Consider the following 19,382-nt stretch of genomic DNA (forward strand, 5'->3'; position numbering starts at 1 on the left):
CATTTGTCATGGAATTGATGAGCCATGACATGACCATATTATTCTCGGAATTCCAGATTTTGAACTTCTCATCATCCTGGCTTGGCTTGGCAGCCACTCCTTTGAGATAATCATCCTTTCCTCTTCCGCATATGAACATCATAACAGAGTGGGACCATTGGAGATAGTTGTTCCCATTCAGTTTGTGTCCTGTAATGGGCATGGGATTGCTATCTCCACTACTGTTACTGGAGGCCATGGCTACCCGTATTTGGTTATATGAGGGATTTAGGGTTCAGAGAATGCTCTGACACCATGTAGAAATTAGAGGAATACCTTTTTTTTATTTCTTTTTCAATAATCAAACAGGTTACACATCCCCTAAATATATACATGCTGAAACACCTAATTTCTAGGGATATATACAACTTACCTAGAATAGGATCAAATCTTATCTAAAACAGAAAGAAATAAACAGGAAATAAATATATAAGGATATAGTAACAAGCTACTAGAATCCCTTAATATATGGAACTGAATATTGATCTGTTTGACTCTAGATTTCCTTAATTTCGGCCCTCTAACATGCAGACAGATATGCATTCAAACTAAACTCCAAATAATTCTACACCTTGTTTTCTCTCAAATGCTTTCCACATGGTTTATAAATAACCTTAAGGAATATTTAATTATTTCTCTTACTAAAAGACTCCTTTGCCCTCTTAATTTTCCTTCTTTGCTTATCCATCCTACATGAAACATTCCTATTAAATCTTTCAACCATTCAATTTATTTACTTTGGTCACTAAATTTTAAAATTTCCCAATTTGATCACTAACCCGGTATGGAGGACGTTACACTTCAATTAACCTTCTAAAGCGCTAAAAAAAATTATCAAATCGTCGGCGAATTGCAAATGAGAGAGCGAGAAAGACCTATCATCGCAACCGATCTAAAATCCATTAAACAAACCCAACTTTACTGCCTGGACAGTAAAAGGTTAAGCAGCTCTCCCACTAAATTAAATAACAGCGGTGATAATGAACACCCTTGGCATAATCCCCGAGATATGTTGAAGCTTTCTGTTGGAGAACCATTTACTAATACCGAAATGGATGTTGAGGATAAGCACTTCAAAATCCAAGACCGCCATCTCTGCCCAAATCCATGTACTCCATAATTTTTTTTTTTTGATAAGAATTTCAGGCCTCGTTAAAAACCCATGTACTCCATAATTTTGATCAAGACATCCCAATCAACTGATTCGTATGCTCTTCTGAAATCTACTTTAAACACAATACCTTTCCTCCTCCACTAGCCGATGCCTTCATTTGCTTTTATGATTTTCAAAATGATCTATAGTTTTGCCTACTTGGTTTTTAAAACTATTTATTGTTATGGTTTTCAGGATTGTTGTTTTTCTTCATTTTTGCACTCTATGATGCATCAAATTTATCTTCCTTATTGTGTTGATTCATTTGAAATCTCCAGATAAGACTAGAAGATACAGATTGGTCATTTCCTGTTCAAATAGTGAAAGAGGATACTATCTCATTGGTTTTGAGGGGACATGGTGGTACAAGGACTTTTTTGAATGTAGAAATACGTGGCTATGAAGAAGGATCACGTTTTATAGTTGTATTCCGCCTTGGATCAACCAAAGGTCCTATCAGGCAAGTATACATTGTTTCCTAGATATAAATACTGATAGTTTGTGAGGCGATGCAAGTTTATGTTGGTGTTTATTGACTTGTCAAAACATGAATAAACAGGATTGAGAACAGAACCTTTGATAGAACAATAAGTATTTGCCAATCTGGATTTGGTGAGTATGCATGGATCAGTTTAGGAGCTCTTTCAACTACAATTTTTTCCTGGGAAGATCCATATGGAGAAAAGTTCATTGATGTTAAAATCAATGGAGATTGCAATAACCGAATCTGGAAAGTCAATTTGGAAAGTTTTGTGCAGTCTCCTACAGGTGAAGGAGATCTTGGAATGCAGTTGCATGTTTTTGAAATAGGTAATATAAAAGTTGTTAGATTTACTGATAATCGGACATGGAAGTTGAGTTCACATGGAGATAGGCCTCTGATGGCTGCTGGAAAGCCACAGGTTGATGTTACACCAATAGAAGTCATCATTGAATTGGGAGTTGTTGGGGTATCTCTTGTGGACCACATGCCAAGAGAGCTCTTTTACGTGTACCTTGACAGAGCCTTTATATCATATTCTACAGGCTATGATGGTGGAACCACCAGCAGGTAAGAGCTTCAATTTCAGATTTTGTTTGGCATGATATTGTAGTTTTCAGCTGTTTGGAAATTTTATTCTTGGCCATTGTAGTATAATGTTTCTGATGACACACAGCTTAGAATGTTCTGCTACCTGTTGAAAGTTATTTAAACACGTTGTGCTTTATGATCTAGTGACTTCTTTGAATTTTATCAGTTGCATTTAAAATTCCTATTGTGTGGTGTACTCTTGTTTCATAAATGGAAACGGTCTGTTGCTTAATATGAGATGACTTAAATTAACATCCTTTTCCTGAATTCCTTGGCTTTTTCATTCCTTCTTTGAAAATATTTTCATGTCTTGGATTTAAATATATATCTTCTATCTGTTATCTGTCTCGGTACTTCAGATGAATATGCTAAGAGATTCTATTTCTTTCCTCTAGGTTCAAGCTCATACTGGGACATTTGCAAATTGACAACCAGCTTCCTTTAACTTTGATGCCAGTGCTATTAGCACCTGAGCAGATGAGTGATATTCATCATCCCGTATTTAAGACGACTATTACAATGCGAAATGTGAACTCTGATGGAATTCAGGTGTATCCGTATGTCTATATACGGGTAAAGCTCTATCTGCATTATGCTTAGCATTTGGGTACACTGGGTTTCTTTAGACAATAGCGTAACTGATCATATTATGTTGATAGGTGACTGACAAGTCTTGGAGGCTTAATGTTCATGAACCGATCATCTGGGCATTAGTTGATTTCTATAACAATCTTCAGCTAGATCACATTCCCCAAAGTTCAAGCATCACTCAAGTTGACCCAGAGATACGTGTTGAGTAAGACTAATATTCAAATCTTTTCTCAGTTAGAAACTTGAAATGTTAATAGACTGAAGAGGATTTGAGTGCTACACTTGGGCATCAGCAATGTTGGCAAGGTCAATGCCTTGGTAGAATCTACGTATATGGCTGTTATTCATTATCACGGGGGAGGAAAATAGCATAAAGTTATTGATAGTGTTTATGATATTTTCATGTCAGTTTCTGTAACTCCTTTCCTCCTGTTGACTTTCCTCCGTCTGTTGGGCTATATGCTCCTAGATGGTGCATGCAAGTACACGTGCACATTACACTTGTATATGTTCTAATTCTACAGCCTACATATTTATCCACTTTTAAGACATACAAATTTTCTATATCCAAGTTGAGTTGACTTTGTTAACTATTTAAGTTATTCTTTTAGGGTCTTAGTGTTCTTGTTTTCAGTATCTTCCGATATTTTCGAAGCTAAGATTATGATATGAGTAATATTTTATGCACATATTTTCGAAACCCATTTCTGGCCAAAACCCATTTTCTCCACTTGAATTCCATGCGCACATATTGTTATATGAGTAATATTTTATGAAATGCTCGTTTACCATTACTAGAATTTCTCCTTCAATGAAAAGTGTTCTGAGAGCACTTATTTCAGTCAATAAAATATATCTTCATCATCAAATGCTTATTAGAAGAGAATATCATTTAGGAGTTTGAAGCTGAGTTGTAATGATTATTTTTCCCTCTTCTGAACTTTTCAGCCTGATAGATGTTTCGGAATTAAGGTTGAAAGTGTCTCTGGAGACAGCACCAGCTCAGAGACCTCAAGGGGTTCTTGGTGTGTGGAGTCCTATACTTTCTGCTATTGGAAATGCCTTCAAATTTCAGGTCAGAGAACATTTAATATTGCAATGACCCTTCCTGCTAAAACAGCATAGTTGAGTTCAGGAGAAAAGTCTACAGGCATTGCAAATATCAGGCTACTGACTGATTTTTTAATTTTAGGTGCATCTGAGGAGGGTAATACGGAAAGACAGATTCATGCGGAGAAGTTCCATACTTCCTGCAATTGGAAACCGTATTTGGAGAGATTTGATTCATAACCCTCTTCATTTGTTATTTTCAGTAGATGTACTTGGTATGACTAGTTCGACCTTGGCTTCTTTGAGTAAAGGATTTGCTGAGCTTTCAACTGATGGACAATTTCTCCAATTGCGCTCAAAGCAGGTAAGTCTGTCTCTTTCATTTTTTAAGCAAGTGGTTATTAAAAAAATTTGAGAACCTGATCCTAACTCAAGATTTTAGGTTTCATCAAGGAGAATCACTGGAGTACGAGATGGAATTGTTCAAGGAACAGAAGCCCTTGCACAGGGTGTTGCTTTTGGGGTGTCTGGAATTGTGAGAAAACCAGTGGAAAGTACCAGACAGGAGGGTTTTGTGGGATTTGCTCATGGAATTGGTCGTGCTTTCTTAGGATTTATTGTTCAACCAGTCAGTGGAGCATTAGATTTCTTCTCATTGACCGTTGATGGAATTGAAGCTAGTTGTTCCAAATGTTTGGAGGCTTTGACTAACAATAGCACCTTCCAGAGAATTAGAAACCCCCGAGCTATTCATGCTGATGGCATTCTTAGAGAGTACTCTGAGAAAGAAGCTACTGGTCAGGTATCTTGTAGCCTTTTTTGAGATGGAAAAGTGTTCCTGAGATGTTTCTTCTTAGAAAAAGCTATCATTTTACTTTTTGTCACTTTTGTAGTTAGGAATGAAATGTATGACCATGGACTGCCTAAACCTTAATTTGTCTCAACTAGTAAGCTTCCAAAGCAAAACCAATTGGTATTATATGGAAATACCCAACTGAGTCACTATATATATATTTTTTAAATGATATGATAACACCACTCCCGTCACATGTAAGCCAAATATTACCCTACCAACAAAAGCAAATAGGTCTCATGCATTGAGAGTAACAATGGAAAATTTGATACTTGACTGTTTTCTTGGTTTTGTTCCAGATGGTGCTCTATCTGGCAGAAGCAAGTCGACGTTTTGGGTGTACTGAGATATTTAAAGAGCCCTCTAAATTTGCTTGCTCTGATTATTACGAAGAGCATTTTATTGTACCATACCAAAAGATACTTCTAGTGACCAATAAACGAGTTATGCTATTGCAGGTGAGACAAGAGGACTTGGGCTAGGACTCGTAAGTAAATTTTCAGCTAATTTTCTTATGCTGTTTTTTTCTTGTTGTCCGCAGTGTTCATCTCTCGACAAGATGGACAAAAAACCTTGCAAGATCATATGGGACGTTCCATGGGAAGAACTCATGTCGCTGGAGTTGGCGAAAGCGGGCAGTCATATACCTTCTTGCTTACTCCTCCATCTTAAGAATTTTAGGAGATCAGAAGCTTTTGTTAGAGTCATAAAATGCAGTGTTGAAGAAGTTGAGGGAACAGAACCGCAAGCTGTTAAGATCTGCTCGGTAGTGCGTAAGATGTGGAGAGCACATCAATCTGACCCGAACAGCATTGTGCCAAAGGTTGGTACTTCGTATAAATCTGTACGCTTTAAAGATGTCATGTAAACAACACTAACAAGATTTTACTTGTGCAGGTTCCTTCAAGCCAGAGGCATCTGCATTTATCTTGGAGTGAGACTGATAAGAAAGCACCACATGCCCTGAAGAAATCCATCATTAAATCAGGAGAGCTTTCTGCATCAATTTCTGCATCTGATGGAACAAAATTTATTGAACACAGTGTAAACTTTCTGAAGATCTGGAGCAGCGAGAGAGAAGTGAACGGCCGATGTGCATTATGTAGAAAACAGGTGATGTATTCCTTGCCATTCTCTTCTTGTTTTACCGTAGATTACTTCATTCCACAATCTTAACATAGATAGTTTATTTTGTCTACTAGGTCGCCGATGATGGTGGAGTATGTAGCATTTGGAGGCCCATTTGTCCGGAAGGGTAATTACAAAGTTCTTTGATAACTCTTTTTGACTTGTCTTAGATTCTAACCACATTATAACTTAAAAGCTAAAAGCAGGTCATCATTATTGAAGATTTAGCTTTCAGAGAGTTGTAACAAGCTCACTCAATAACAGTGTACGAATTAATATATTTTATGAAATATGGAATACTTTTGATTCTCAAACCTTTTATCCTTATCATCACCTTAAGTCGTAATTGCTTATTTTGGCATTAATTTTGTTGTTGCATCATGGCTTTGTTTCTTTGATCTCACTTTTTATCCTAATCATCACCTTAAGTTGCCATGTGTTTTTTTCCTCCTTTTTACTTTTGCATTAAGTTTGGAATTGGATCATGATCTTCCCTTCAGGTATGTGTTCATTGGTGACATAGCTCGTGTCGGGAGCCATCCTCCTAACGTTGCTGCTGTTTACCGGAAAATTGACAATCTATTTGCGCTTCCTGTAGGTTATGACCTGGTAAGACAGAGCAAAGGCGTTGTGAAATTTTATCTCTATACCCATTTTGTCTATTACGGCTTGAAAGAGTAAATAAATATCCTAATTTGACTTAAGATTGCTAGCCAGTGTACCATTTGGAAAATGGAGTTCATATTGAGTCTCTGCAGGTATGGAGGAACTGTCTAGATGATTACACGACTCCGGTCTCGATCTGGTATCCACGGGCTCCTGCGGGGTTCATCTCTCCTGGGTGTGTTGTTGTGGCAGATTTCGCCGAGCCTGAAGCTGATTTGGTACATTGTGTGGCAGAAACACTTGGGGAGGAAACAACATTTGAGGAGCAAAAAGTTTGGTTCGCACCGGAATCATACCCGTGGGGTTGTCATGTGTATCAAGTCCAAAGTGACGCTCTTCATTTTGTTGCTCTAAGAGAAACTAAAGAAGAATCCGGGTGGAAGCCCACCAGGGTTCGTGATGATTTCCAGCCTTTGCAATCCGAGTAAAGACAGAAGGTGATGATGTCGAGCCAAAAACCAACAGGAGATGTGCCATGATTCATACAATTGTTTTTCCAGGCCTCTGAGAATATTAGAATCCGATAGATATGTTTGAATGGTCAATTCTTTGATTATCAACCCTACTGCTCTTTCTTATGCACGGAGTGAGATGGAAGAAGTAATTTTATTTTACTCCTACTTGGAAACAAATTCTTCCCAAGAATAAGCCAATATTTCATATATTTGCCCCCAAAATACCTATCCAGAGAGTTGAACAAGTCGGGTAAAACTGACCCTGACTTTCTCCATTAGCGGTTTAAGACTGTTTAATATGTTTCTCCTAATCATATTAATATCACGTGAATATTTTAGCGTCAACAGAAAAAATTAGTCAACTTTCGTATTAATATCGTAAATTGTCACGTTAACATTTTAACGGTCAACAAAAAAAATGTTTAAAAAATTGTATTGATTTTATTTTTTAATTGGGGGAGTCCGTGAAAAATAATTTAAAAAATAATTTTTAATTTCTCTTTCAAAGTTCAAAGCCCTTTTTACCTAATATTTCCTACTGAAGTGAGTCCGTGAACCGAGAAAATAGTAGTATATGATTAATTTAATGTAAAATTTTAGCTGCAATCAATTTTACTTTGTTTAGTTAGAAATAAATCTAATTAATTAATAAAAATTTATTATAAAATAATATAAGTTATACTATTTATACTTTAAATAATTCACATGTAATTGTAAATAAAATAATTAAATTAAGGAAATTTTACACAATATTTTGAATCTAAAGTTTTTTTTATTAATATAATAAATAATTTTTAAATCAATTTATGATGTATAATTCGATAATTTGTGCCTGGCAATAAAAATAATATATTTATACTTCTGTAGATTCATTGACAATGGCATTCACATATCTATTCAATTCGTAAGGGCTTATAGTTTTAATTTACAAAGCACTAATCCTAGATTCTAAAATTCTCGCCATTTTAGGTACTATCTCTTATATGTTCTATCCATGAATCGTATTATGGAAGTAAAGGAAAAGAAAAAAAGGGGGAAAAAAGGAATGCAAAGACCAAGTCTTCAGGGCATCCCTTGTCTTTAAACATATCTCTGTATGAGAAACCTTAAGCTGCACAGCTCGGCGGAAGCATGGGACATCCAGAAATTCATTCATAGTTCGAACTTCAAACCTTTTGCCTGTCACCCTTTCTAGTGGAAGATGTACCGGCGGACTTGTCGGCCGAAGAACTTGCCTCATCTGATTCTTTTATTACTTGCTTCAAGCTCTCTACCACTTGACTCATCGTTGGTCTTTCTTTGGCATTTTTGTTTAGGCAGCTGTTGGCCAACTTTCCCACTTTTTGAGCTGCACCGAGTGAATAGTTGCCTCTAAGTCGAGGATCGATTATCATGGTGAATCGTCTACTATCGGGTGGGAACTGTTTAACCCAGTCTAGAAGCTTCTGCTCGGATGTTGGGCGGTTTCTTTCGATGGCTCGCCTCCCCGTGAGGATCTCGAAAAGTACCACTCCGAATGTCCATATATCACTTTGGATTGTGAGATGACCGGTTTCAACATATTCTGGGGCAGCATAGCCGTAAGTTCCGACCACCTTTACCGAAATGAAACGAAACACGAGTCAACTACCTTAGTTCAACAAATGTTATGAAATGCATCATGATTCTCAAAACTATTTAAGAGGCAATTGTGAGTCATGAGAGTCAACAAAAAAGGTCAGCAGATAGTGGAGGGTAAACTAACAACAAACAAGGATGCAATGCAGATTCGTTAGATTCGTTGCACACAACAAATTGAGACAAGAAATAGTGTACTCCGATATCTACTTACCGCAGTGGATACATGAGTACGATCCCCTGATGGCCCTTCCCTTGCAAGACCAAAGTCCGAGAGCTTCGGCCTAAAGTTTTCGTCCAAGAGCACATTCGAGGATTTGAAATCTCGATATATCACCTATACAAATAAACAGTAGCAGCCCATTATAAAGATTGAACAAGATCATCTGCAGTACAATAACAAGTAGGTAATTTAGTGCATCAGTTGTTAGAGATGCTGAAGCAGAGGACGATCCCGGGTGATAATTTAGCATGTTTCATATAAGATTGTACCTTAACTTCCAAACCATCGTGTAGATAAGCAAGTCCTTCAGCAGCACCAAGCATAATCTCTAGTCTTGTTCTCCAAGGTAACGTGGATGTAGTGTTAAAAAGATGATCTTCCAAGCTGCGATTAGGCATGAATTCATACACCAGCAGCCTTTGGATCCCTCTTTCACCGTCTACCGAACAGTACCCTAAAAGTTTTACAAGGTTCGGATGACTAACCACACCCAGGAATTGAATCTCCGCAAGCCATTCTTTATGACCCTACAAGGTTAACCACAATACCATGAAGAAACAGAATCTGATCCCACAAATGCGAAAGGAAGAACAAACAAGTTTCAACCTTGAAGCAAGTACCTGTAAACCGAGCGTGTTGAGCCTCTTTATGGCTACAACAGTAGGGTCGCCTCGACCATTGAGAGGCCTAATTGATCCCTTATAAACACTCCCAAAACCTCCCTCGCCGATCTTTAACATCCTGTTGAACCCGTTTGTTGCATCCTTCAACTCCTCTAAAGAGAAGACCCTCAAATTATGCTCTTTCTCTTTATACAATTCCGGTATGCTCCTAGGAGAAGGAGTTGATCTTGTTGTCCGACTCAGTGGATTATCTGGCTTACTTTGGTTCCTCAATTCAGGAGCAGATCTTGATTCCCTTCGTTTGCTCTTTGATTTGTCCTTGCTGAACATAGAAAAACACTTCATTTTCTCTAACTTGGCAAAACAAAATCTCTTCAGGTTATATCCTCAAAATCGTTGCTTCAAAAGGAGAAGATTAGACCCGGATAAGGAACAAGGGAAAGAAAAATACCCAGAAAAGCCCAGTTTCAAAGCAATGGAAAAATGAAGAAGAAGAAAAAGAATAGGTGTGTGAAACAAAATCGAAAGCCAGCTAAGAAGCAAAACCCAGACAAGAGAGGGTGATTAAGGTTTGGAAAATCACTGCCGCACGACACCTAGGTTAGAGTATAGAAAGAAAACAAGGGTGAATGATGCATTCAGTCATTGAAGTCAAGACCATGAAAAGGACGGGAGAAGAAAGGAGAGACCCAGTTTGACCAAACTGACAGCAAATACACACGCTTTTATACAAATCTATTCTATAAAGTTATATCCCTTCGTTGGCAAGGCTCATTTTGATTTTTAAAGGGAGGACTTTTAAAAGCACAAGTCATCAGCAATATTATAAAATTCGTGAAGAATGGGGTATAGTTTTTTCTACATTCACATTTGTTGGGGAAGAGTCTAAAAAAATTTCAGCTTAACAACGGTGCAGGGCGGATCCAAGGAGGGGCAATGGAGCTTTGGCCCCCACCGATTATATTTTTAATTATTAATTAATATAAAATAAATATTTTTTTAAATATCCTTCAATTAAAAGAATTTCTATTTATAAAAAATAAAAAATATTTTAACCTCCACTATAATAAATTCCTAATTCTGCTCCTAAAATAGTGGATGTATTTTTGCTTTTTGCCGTTAGATCAATTATTTGAGGGGAAAAAATCAATAGTTATCGTTGCATGTAAAATAAAAAATTGTGAAACCAAGAAATATTAAGTATTGATAAGTATATATATATTTAGTTATAAACATGGATACTTATCTGAAATAAATATTAAACTGTATTTAATATTTTAAATTATAATAAAAAATATTACTAGAGTATATAACATTTTAGGTTGGAATAGGTAATATTTTAGTTTATAATCTAAAATATTAAGTTAATAATAACAAAGTATGTAAATGAGATAATTTTTCCGATTAAAACCTAAAATATTAACCTCGATTTTAAGTTTGACTCAATTTCGAAATTCATGCAACATTTTAGATTGTAATCAGAAATGTTACCAAAATATATAATCATTTTAAGTCAAACTTTAAACATTATCCTAAATCATAACAAAATATTAAAAAGAATATTTTTTTCAGCTGCAACCTAAAATGTTAGAAAAATGTATAACATTCTAGGTTTGGATTGGATAATAATTTAGATTACAACCTAAAACATTACCTTAATCGTAAATGTCGGATTATTTTCCGATAAGTTTCGATACTCAAATAAAAATATTGATACTTAGCGTGAAATACAATCGATTTGCAACGTTTAAACACAAAAAAAAACTCATGGTTTTTATTTCTCATGTGATGGAATATTTCATTACAGCATGATTTCACTCAAACTCGGTTATATTAACACAAGTTCTGATACTCATCAAATGAGTTTCGATACTCAAGACATCCACTTAACATTTTAGGGTATGAGGTTATAAAAAATTTCATACTCCAACTTGTTTAAGTAACAAAACTTTAACATCTGGACAAAGAAGTTGAAAATATTTTATTCGCACTGAAATATTCGTACTAAGCTAATTTATTTTGATAAATATGAAATAAATTGAATGGACTATTCTTCTTATAAGTTTCGTTATTCAAAATTATCTTACTTAATTATTCTAGAATAAATTAATGTAATTGAAAACTTTATCATAAAATATCATATTTTAAAAATTAACTAAAATGTTAATCTCAATTTTATATCTTTGAGAGTGTCGATATTTAGTTACAGATATTGATATTTGTCGTGAATCGTGTTTTACATTTTAGGTTGCGATTGGAATGTTACCAAAATATATAACATTTTAGGTTGCAAACTAAAATATTACGTTAATCTTAACCAAGCATGTGAAAATGATAACTTTTCCAATTACAACCTAAAATGCTAACCTCAATTTTAGATGCTCATAAGTATCGATATTTAGTTACAGATATTGATATTTATCGTGAAATAAGTATTAAACCACATTTGACATTTTAGATTGTTTGGATTAACATTTTAAGTCGTAACTTACAAATATTACCCATAATCAGTATGTAAGACCGATAATATTTTCAGTTACCCCTAAAATATTACAACCTAAATGAAATCTTTGTTCATTTAACAATTTGCAATATTCAAATTTGGTTTTTTGTGTTTAAAAATGAGTGGAGTGGATCGTCAAGTTGATACCTTCTTGAGAATTCCAAAATTCATACACAAACGGTGGAGAAATGGATAGTCAAAATGGTTTACGTTGTTGTCGTTTCAACAGTGAAGGCAACTGGAAATTGCTAAGAGCAGAATTTCTATTCAACTTCAACTTTCACCTGTAATAATTATTTGAAGAGATTGTTTTTGTCACTTCAATATTTTTGAATTATAACAAATAGGTGAGAGTACACATATTTAAACAAAAAATGAAGTGTATAGTTAATTTTAAAAATTGTTTATTTTCTCTCATAAAAAAACTTTATAATTTATTTTAAAAACTCATGTTTTATGACGTTAATCGTACGTTAACTACGATTTTTATATATAGAAGGGTCTTTTATCTCGCAATATAACGTTAAATACCAAATTTTTTAAAAAATAACATTTATCAAAATGATCATTTTGATAAATATTAGAGATTAATTTTAACATTATACCTTATTTAAATATCTAAGAGGAAAGAAATTACCCGATCTCAAAAAGATAAAGCCTAAATTTAAAATTGATTATTCTAATCTAATTAAAAGTCTTAATAGGCACTACTAATTCTCCCCCTTAAATTACAATTTTCCCCTCTACTTAGTAGTCTTCAAATCATCTCATCTCAATCAAAATTTAACCATCATATTGAATTATGCTTTTTCATTCATATTATTACTTTAACGCTTCTCTCTGCTGGCATTTCACCCTTCTTAGGGCAGTAAACGAGTTGAGTTGAGCTCGAGTATTGTTGAACTTAACTTGATTCGAAAATTCTAAAATAAAGCTTGATTCGTTTCAAAATTCACCGAATTTAAAATTTTTAAACTTGACTGGAACTCGAAATTATGAACTAAAGCTCGAAATAAAAAAAATCTGAAACTTAACTCTATTGAAACCTCAAACTAGAACTCCAACCTAAACCTTAAATACATGAAAATTTTATTCTACGTTTCTTTTAAACAAATCAACACTTAAATGTTAATATAATTTATTTTTCTTAAAAAATCTTGATATATTATATTTTCGAGCTGCTCGCAAGCTTTCGAGTCGAGTATTAAGTAGTTTGTTTGGCTCGTTAAGAACTCGAGTCGAAATTGAGCTCAAATCAAGTCCATTCGAATTGAGTATTTATCAAACTTTGCCCGTATCAATATCGAATAATTTACGATCTCTCTTGTCTCATTTTAGGTCCTACCCCTTCCCATCTTGCTTTAGGATTTAATTTTGCCCTCGCACATTGCCAAAGTAAATTGGTCAAATAGCCATAATTACCCAACTTCTGCCGCCGAACAAATTTAAGCTCGGTACCCACCTCTTGAATTCTTTGATAATGCAATTCGTTTTCCTCACCTTTGTTGGAATAACCAAACCAATATGAGCCAACTAAAACTCAAATTCAATAATTTTTAATGACAAAAAGCCATAAATAAAAGTATTTAAAAATGAATCCAATTTAATATAATCCGGTCTTCTTTGTTTTTGGTTGTTCTCTAATTTCAAGGTTTCGCCTTAACGAATTGAGATCGATCACACCTTATTTTGGTGAGTGAATCTCTCAACATAAATTTTTTATATACACGAAAACTCGAATAAAAATATTACTTACCACTTGAACCAACTCGTTACTATGAGTCAATCTTCTTTTGGCCTTACATGAAACTTTTACAATTTAAAGAATATTTTCCACTTAAATAACGCGTTTCACGTTACTAATTATGTGTGAGATATATTGTCTCTGTGCTCCAATTTGGTGTTTGTGCAACTTTTATGCTGTTGATTAAAAAGAAAATACATCTATTTTGTTAGATTTGTATAAATTGATGTGACACATTCTTAACGATATGAATACTTTTCTATGCGAATGAAATTAAAACTGTGATTTATGGACGAGAGAATTATAATTCCATATACTGCTTATTCATACACCAATTTTAAAGACCAACGAAATTTCAATTTTATTCATTCTTTTTCACTTATGATTATGTCAGAGAGTAAATTCAATTTTGAAGATTTGAATGTGAACCATCTTAGACTCTTATTTCCTCAAAAATCGTTTGACGAGAAATGACATAAAACTCAAAATCTTTTACTCTGACCATTATTTAAAAAGAAAAACTGAGATGTATGCAGATGTTAATATATGAATATTAGAATAAAAATCTTCCAATATAGAAAATAAAAATAAAGATTTGAGCATACTGATTAGAATATAGTCTTGGGTACAGTTACAGTAGTAGTAGTAGTAATAAAACATTATGAAAATCAGAACAATGTATTAGAGTAAGAAAAAAACGGTGTCGTACAGATCTCATCATGCTAATGCTATTCAATGATATAATATAACAATGACTACTGCGAGGTTAGCGCATGGGAAGTTCAGCCAAACTCTTAGTGGATACACCAGAACTATTATAAACAAAAATCAAAACAGCACAACCATACCCTTCTCCCGGAGAGTATAGGTAGCAATGATTCTACATTACAAATAGTCCTGACATGTCATCAGGTGGTCCATTCTAACTCTTCAATTCGGAGTCCAAAGTAGCCGTCGGTTCATTGCAGGTGGTGCTAATCCCGGGATATCACGGATGTCCTTGTTGTTTGGATTCACAATCTGAAAAAGAAAACCCAGCAATTGAGCATAGGTATAGCTACTGTGTGCAACAAGAAACGATAAATTAACCTAGGCAGCTTTCAATCTGGAATTTCACTTGGAATCTAGAGAAAATGATTTTAATATTCATCCAGTTATACACGATCCACAATACAATATTAGTTCAGTGGTCAAAATGTTGGAGCGAGGTTGAGGAAAACAATCCTACCTTCACGATTATGATGGCTATAACTCCAATGACAATAAGAAACAACAATGCCATAATGCATTTATCAGTAGCAACCTATTCACAAATGGATAATAAAATTAGTAAATACAATTTAACGTGATATGGATCATATGAGTGAGAGGAAGTGTATGTTTCAGAGACTGACCTGCCTGCCAATTTCTTTGACCAGTTTAGATGCTTTCTGGATTGAGAAGTGGATAGAATCCAGCTCATTAACGATCCTGCTCATTTGTTCAGTCTAGATATGATAGAAATAACATGCCTTAGTTTGAATATCGCTGTATAATCTCAAAAGATTAATACAATCTAAGTGTAAAACACTTGATGACCATGATGTTGATAATTCTTAATGCTTTCAAGTTGTGTACCTGAGCCTTGAGAGCTGCAGCAGTTTCTGTTCCAACATCAACAGTATCTTGAACAACCTAATATTAAAAAGGTTCAGGCAAAATTAGTCATTCATTCTCAATAGCCCATCAATCTGGATGTGTTAATGACGGGGGAATTAATACAAAACGTTGGACATCCCAAGACTTCTTGCATTTTGTTGATTTTAAGTTTAATATAGAAAGAATATAGAAGGAAATTTCAAGATCTAAGGATCTGAATATAAAACAAAATTATTTCTCTATATAGAAAATGCACGGGTGTCATATAATCAGATGCAGAAAAAGTTTTGATACCAACCTTCTTAGCCCTGTCAATGGATTGATCAGTCTCATCCATCATCTGGTTTCCTCTATCCATTAGCTGTTGATTTGTCATAGCTGCAGAACATACACAGGTTGTCTCAGAAGAAGTTCAAAATTGAAGGAAAATAAGATACCTACAAACCATTTCCAGTACATTCCAACAACATCCCAAGAATCAATGTAAAGGAGTCAGAATTGGATCAGGCAGAACAGTAGAACAAAGCTTCATAGTAAGATTATTTCTGGAAATTCATGCTGCCATACCAACAGAATATATTAGCCATTAGATATAGCTCTGATCAACGCTCGAATAGTTCTTCATAGCAAAGTTTATGCTGAGAATTACTGGCACATCTTACAGCCACTACCATTAGACAATCACTCTAAAATAAACGAGAGACTGAATTGTTATGGCATGCGCAGAAGTAAAAGGGAAAATAAAAGAGGCAAACAATGTTTGGCGTGAATTGATGCATCTGTGTGTATTGTCAATTTCAGAAAGAAACACTGATTGGTGAAGAGCAATGTCTACCTATGTAACTATTATACACACATTTTAATTTTCAACTTGAACTTCCACATCAGGTATCATAGGAAACTGATATACTTACATGAAGCTAGCAAGACATTTTCTTCCCCAAAGCCTTCACTAGGCCCATCAAAGAGATCGACTCGTTTGTTGTTCTCAAGATTGCTTTGGTGTCTGTAACATAAGAAAAACAATGTCAGACCAAGCCAAATTACACATCAATAAAAGAACAAAACATTTAACAAAAAGTAGCACTTACGATAGCAATGAATTTATTATTGAATAATATCTATAGTAATTTCCTTTACAATTTACCAGTTTTCAACCAATAACAACTTTAATTTAGTAGCACGAGATCAAAAGGATCACCAAAAGAATAACAACTTTAGTTTACTAGCACAAGATCACAAAATTGATCAAAAGAAAAGTTTAAAACAGAAAGAAGAGAAAATTTGGAAATAGGGAAAGGAGCCTGTGATCCAGAGAAAAGGGATAAACTCGATCAATATTCAATATGAATGATTTATACAACTAGTAAGAGCATGATTCATGAATAAAGTTATCTCTTCATTTCACAAGAAACAAAATGGATAAGTTCTACTACTTACTGCTTCTTAAGGGCTACGTATGAATTCAACTCCTTGATCTGCGAGAGAATCCCGTAAGGTCGAGAAAACTTTGAACATAAGTTAGTGTATCTAACTTAAAAAAAGTAAAAAAGAAAATAAAATGAAAGTTCTAAAGCACCATTGACTGCTTCTTTTCGTTCAGCATTTTGCGGGTGTTTGCATCATTTCTACTCTCTGTTTCCTTAAGTTCCGTATCGAATTCTTTGATGAGCCTGAAAAGAACAAGTGGAAACTATTTTGATTCTAACTGATGGAAAAACAGTTTTAAATAACCACACAACAGTCAACAGTATGGTAGACCAATTTCTTACAACCTTAAATTCTTAGTTAAGAAACAACACAATAACAGATGGGGTTTCTAGTTCAGTTTTTTTGTTCTTTCCTTTTTTTTAAAAAAAAAAGTGAATAAACCAAAGCTTTATCTTTGAGATTTATTCAAACTAAAGTAAGAGAGCCTTTCATAAACATAATGCGAGCCTCGTCACTGCTTTACTTCTTCACCTAGTAATAATTCAGGAAAACACAAAGCAGTCTGAAATACCTCTTACACTCTCGCATCTTGTCGGTAAGCTCTTCCAATTGCCTACTCTGCCTATTAACATCCTTAATCTTCTCCAGTTTCTGGAATCCATTTCTGAATAAAAATACAACAGCAATTTACAAAAAAAAATCGTAATCGATATGGAATCAACAATGCCAAAGCTCAAGCTACTTCAAATAGAGATTTACAAAAGAAAACAAAAGTTTACATCATAACAATCTGATCGGAATCAACATTGCAGAGTCAACGAAAGAAAAATAAGAATTAAATTCTTACGATAAAGCTCGAAAAATGTCGGCGATTTGTCCTTCGATCTCCGCTAGCTCTTCGCTGACCGCAGCTAAATCCATCTTTCAACCAGAGAGGTAACCGGCTAACTTCTCTCTCTCAAATTTTGATTCAATCTTAACGCATTAAATGCATTCACGGAATAAAGGAAACTTTAAATTCGTCCAGCTATTTATTACAAGGAATGTCGATGCAAGACACGCTCGCCAAAACAGCAGATACAAATCCAAGATCTGACCCGATCCGCTGGGTTTACGGTAAGTAAAACTCGAAACGCGTTGAATGCGGCGCCAGTGGAAGAGAAAACTTGAGACGAACTTTTAAATCCAGATCAAAGAGCCAAACAGCATCGAGATTTCAAAAAGGAACAAAAATTCGAAAGGCGAGAAAAGAATTACGAGATTTACAACATTGGTTTTGTGCTATGTGAAGGCTTCTTCATTTGTAAAACAAAAATGAAAGAAAAAAAGAATGTTGGTTTGTTGTTTGCTTAAACGTTAGAGAAGATTGCTTCTATTCCCGATCTAAAACAAACTCACTATACAAATAATACAATGGTCTTCTTGTGATTTACAGATATTCTTTTATTTTGTTTTAAATAAATAATTATTTTCCAAGTTTTTTAATAATAATAATAATAATATCGTTGGGTGATTTTTTGATTGGGAGAGAGCCGGGAGGTGTTGTCTGGCTTGCTGGAATTACAAATTAGGAACTAGGACGATGTGGGAGCCAACAACTTTTGAAGCATTTAAAGAAATTATTAACGTCTTCAACTTTTTTTTTAAACTTGAAGCGCTTATTAAATCTCTCTCTTACCCAACATTAAAGCATTGTACCTATTCCAACAATATGTTAATATAATGGGATGAGACATTAGATCCCTTATATAAGATAAGACTTTGAATCTTAATAATTACGAATGACATAAACTAGATTGAAATGGTCGTTCTCACATCTGCAGTATGTAATCTGAATTAATTGATCAATTTATTAAAAATTAGTGGTCTATACGAAAAAAAAGTGTTGGACGTATGAGAGAAAAAGGGTATCTCAAACTACATAGATCAAATATATATCACATCATTCGTAACTTTTATAGCAATAATTTCATGACAAATCGAGTCAAAATACAAAGACCTCAAAGAATGAACCCGATTAAGTCAAACTATCTTTAACAATATTACAATATTTTTAAATTAAAGTAATATGAAAACCCGAACATATTTTAAAATGGTTTTTAGCTTATTGAAGATAGAACGTCAAATTAGAGATGTCCTCCTCATCACAAAGTAACTTGTTAACCAGGGTAACACAATCGAATTCAAAGTGGACATTCTCCAGGGCAATTACAAAAACATTGAATTCAATCAAAGTAGGATTAAGAGCACTTCTTCAAATTTACTCGAAGAATAAACTACTGAAATGGTTACCTTTTATATTCGTACAATTTTATTTATTAAATTTAGATTTTGATTATTGAGATATTGAATATCATTAATTCAATGATATGATATATTAAATTAATTAATTTTTTTAAATCTAAAATAAATATAAATTAAAAAACTCTCAATCATTTAATACTTAAACTTCCATACCCAATTTCTCTTACCCTGCATCTTACGACATGATTACAATATAATATATGTTTTAATGTTTAGAACTTTATTTACAGTATATAAAAGAATAACACACCTACTTAAAATCTTTAAGAAAGATCGATATTCCTCCTTTACC

The 19,382-nt window shown here is 34.2% G+C and overlaps 3 protein-coding genes across 4 annotated transcripts in view; 1 reads left to right on the forward strand and 2 right to left on the reverse strand.

Moving 5' to 3' along the window:
• Positions 1-7,166, forward strand: part of LOC120128825 — a 58,181-nt gene extending 51,015 nt beyond the window's left edge. Inside the window, 13 exon segments of the mRNA XM_039146449.1 lie at positions 1,471-1,652; positions 1,752-2,243; positions 2,660-2,837; positions 2,924-3,060; positions 3,804-3,930; positions 4,048-4,269; positions 4,348-4,707; positions 5,058-5,216; positions 5,300-5,581; positions 5,656-5,871; positions 5,961-6,013; positions 6,387-6,495; positions 6,645-7,166. Of these exon segments, the coding sequence (XP_039002380.1) occupies positions 1,471-1,652; positions 1,752-2,243; positions 2,660-2,837; positions 2,924-3,060; positions 3,804-3,930; positions 4,048-4,269; positions 4,348-4,707; positions 5,058-5,216; positions 5,300-5,581; positions 5,656-5,871; positions 5,961-6,013; positions 6,387-6,495; positions 6,645-6,980 (2,853 nt within the window). The 3' untranslated portion in view covers positions 6,981-7,166.
• Positions 7,167-7,875: 709 nt separating this feature from the next.
• On the reverse strand, positions 7,876-9,932 carry LOC120128828 (probable serine/threonine-protein kinase PBL19). Its single transcript, XM_039146452.1, has 4 exons — positions 9,468-9,932; positions 9,117-9,374; positions 8,839-8,961; positions 7,876-8,602 (listed from the first exon to the last, which is right to left on the reverse strand). Exons 1-4 carry the CDS (start codon positions 9,813-9,815, stop codon positions 8,174-8,176), a joined length of 1,158 nt encoding a protein of 385 aa, XP_039002383.1. The 5' UTR covers positions 9,816-9,932; the 3' UTR covers positions 7,876-8,173.
• A 4,458-nt stretch (positions 9,933-14,390) lies between these two features.
• Positions 14,391-18,049, reverse strand: LOC120128831 (novel plant SNARE 11-like). Of its 2 annotated transcripts, none has more exons than XM_039146456.1 (10): positions 17,634-18,049; positions 17,358-17,450; positions 16,935-17,028; positions 16,796-16,833; positions 16,270-16,352; positions 15,654-15,733; positions 15,335-15,391; positions 15,112-15,204; positions 14,946-15,020; positions 14,391-14,737 (listed from the first exon to the last, which is right to left on the reverse strand). In XM_039146456.1, the coding sequence occupies exons 1-10, from the start codon at positions 17,705-17,707 to the stop codon at positions 14,648-14,650; spliced, it is 777 nt and encodes a 258-aa protein (XP_039002387.1). In that variant the 5' UTR covers positions 17,708-18,049; the 3' UTR covers positions 14,391-14,647. The 2 variants fall into 2 exon arrangements, with proteins under 2 accessions (XP_039002387.1, XP_039002386.1); XM_039146455.1 differs by having other exon boundaries at positions 16,270-16,361.
• Between the last annotated feature and the right edge of the window lie 1,333 nt (positions 18,050-19,382).

Source organism: Hibiscus syriacus, unplaced genomic scaffold (genome assembly GCF_006381635.1).
Source record: "Hibiscus syriacus cultivar Baekdansim isolate YM2019G1 unplaced genomic scaffold, ASM638163v2 tig00110482_pilon, whole genome shotgun sequence".
Lineage (NCBI taxonomy): Eukaryota > Viridiplantae > Streptophyta > Magnoliopsida > Malvales > Malvaceae > Hibiscus > Hibiscus syriacus.

Bases quoted from the DNA above. Each gene is read 5' to 3' on its own strand.
- LOC120128831 (XM_039146455.1), bottom strand. From the start codon at position 17,707: ATGGATTTAGCTGCGGTCAGCGAAGAGCTAGCGGAGATCGAAGGACAA. The intron at 17,029-17,357 runs GTATTTCAGACT...TGTTCTTTTCAG, and splicing joins AAGATGCGAGAGTGTAAGAG to GCTCATCAAAGAATTCGATA. The intron at 15,021-15,111 runs GTCAGTCTCTGA...ATTTGTGAATAG, and splicing joins TCAAAGAAATTGGCAGGCAG to GTTGCTACTGATAAATGCAT.
- LOC120128828 (XM_039146452.1), bottom strand. From the start codon at position 9,815: ATGAAGTGTTTTTCTATGTTCAGCAAGGACAAATCAAAGAGCAAACGA. The intron at 9,375-9,467 runs GTACTTGCTTCA...TTAACCTTGTAG, and splicing joins TCAACACGCTCGGTTTACAG to GGTCATAAAGAATGGCTTGC. The intron at 8,603-8,838 runs GTAAGTAGATAT...ATTTCGGTAAAG, and splicing joins GTACTCATGTATCCACTGCG to GTGGTCGGAACTTACGGCTA.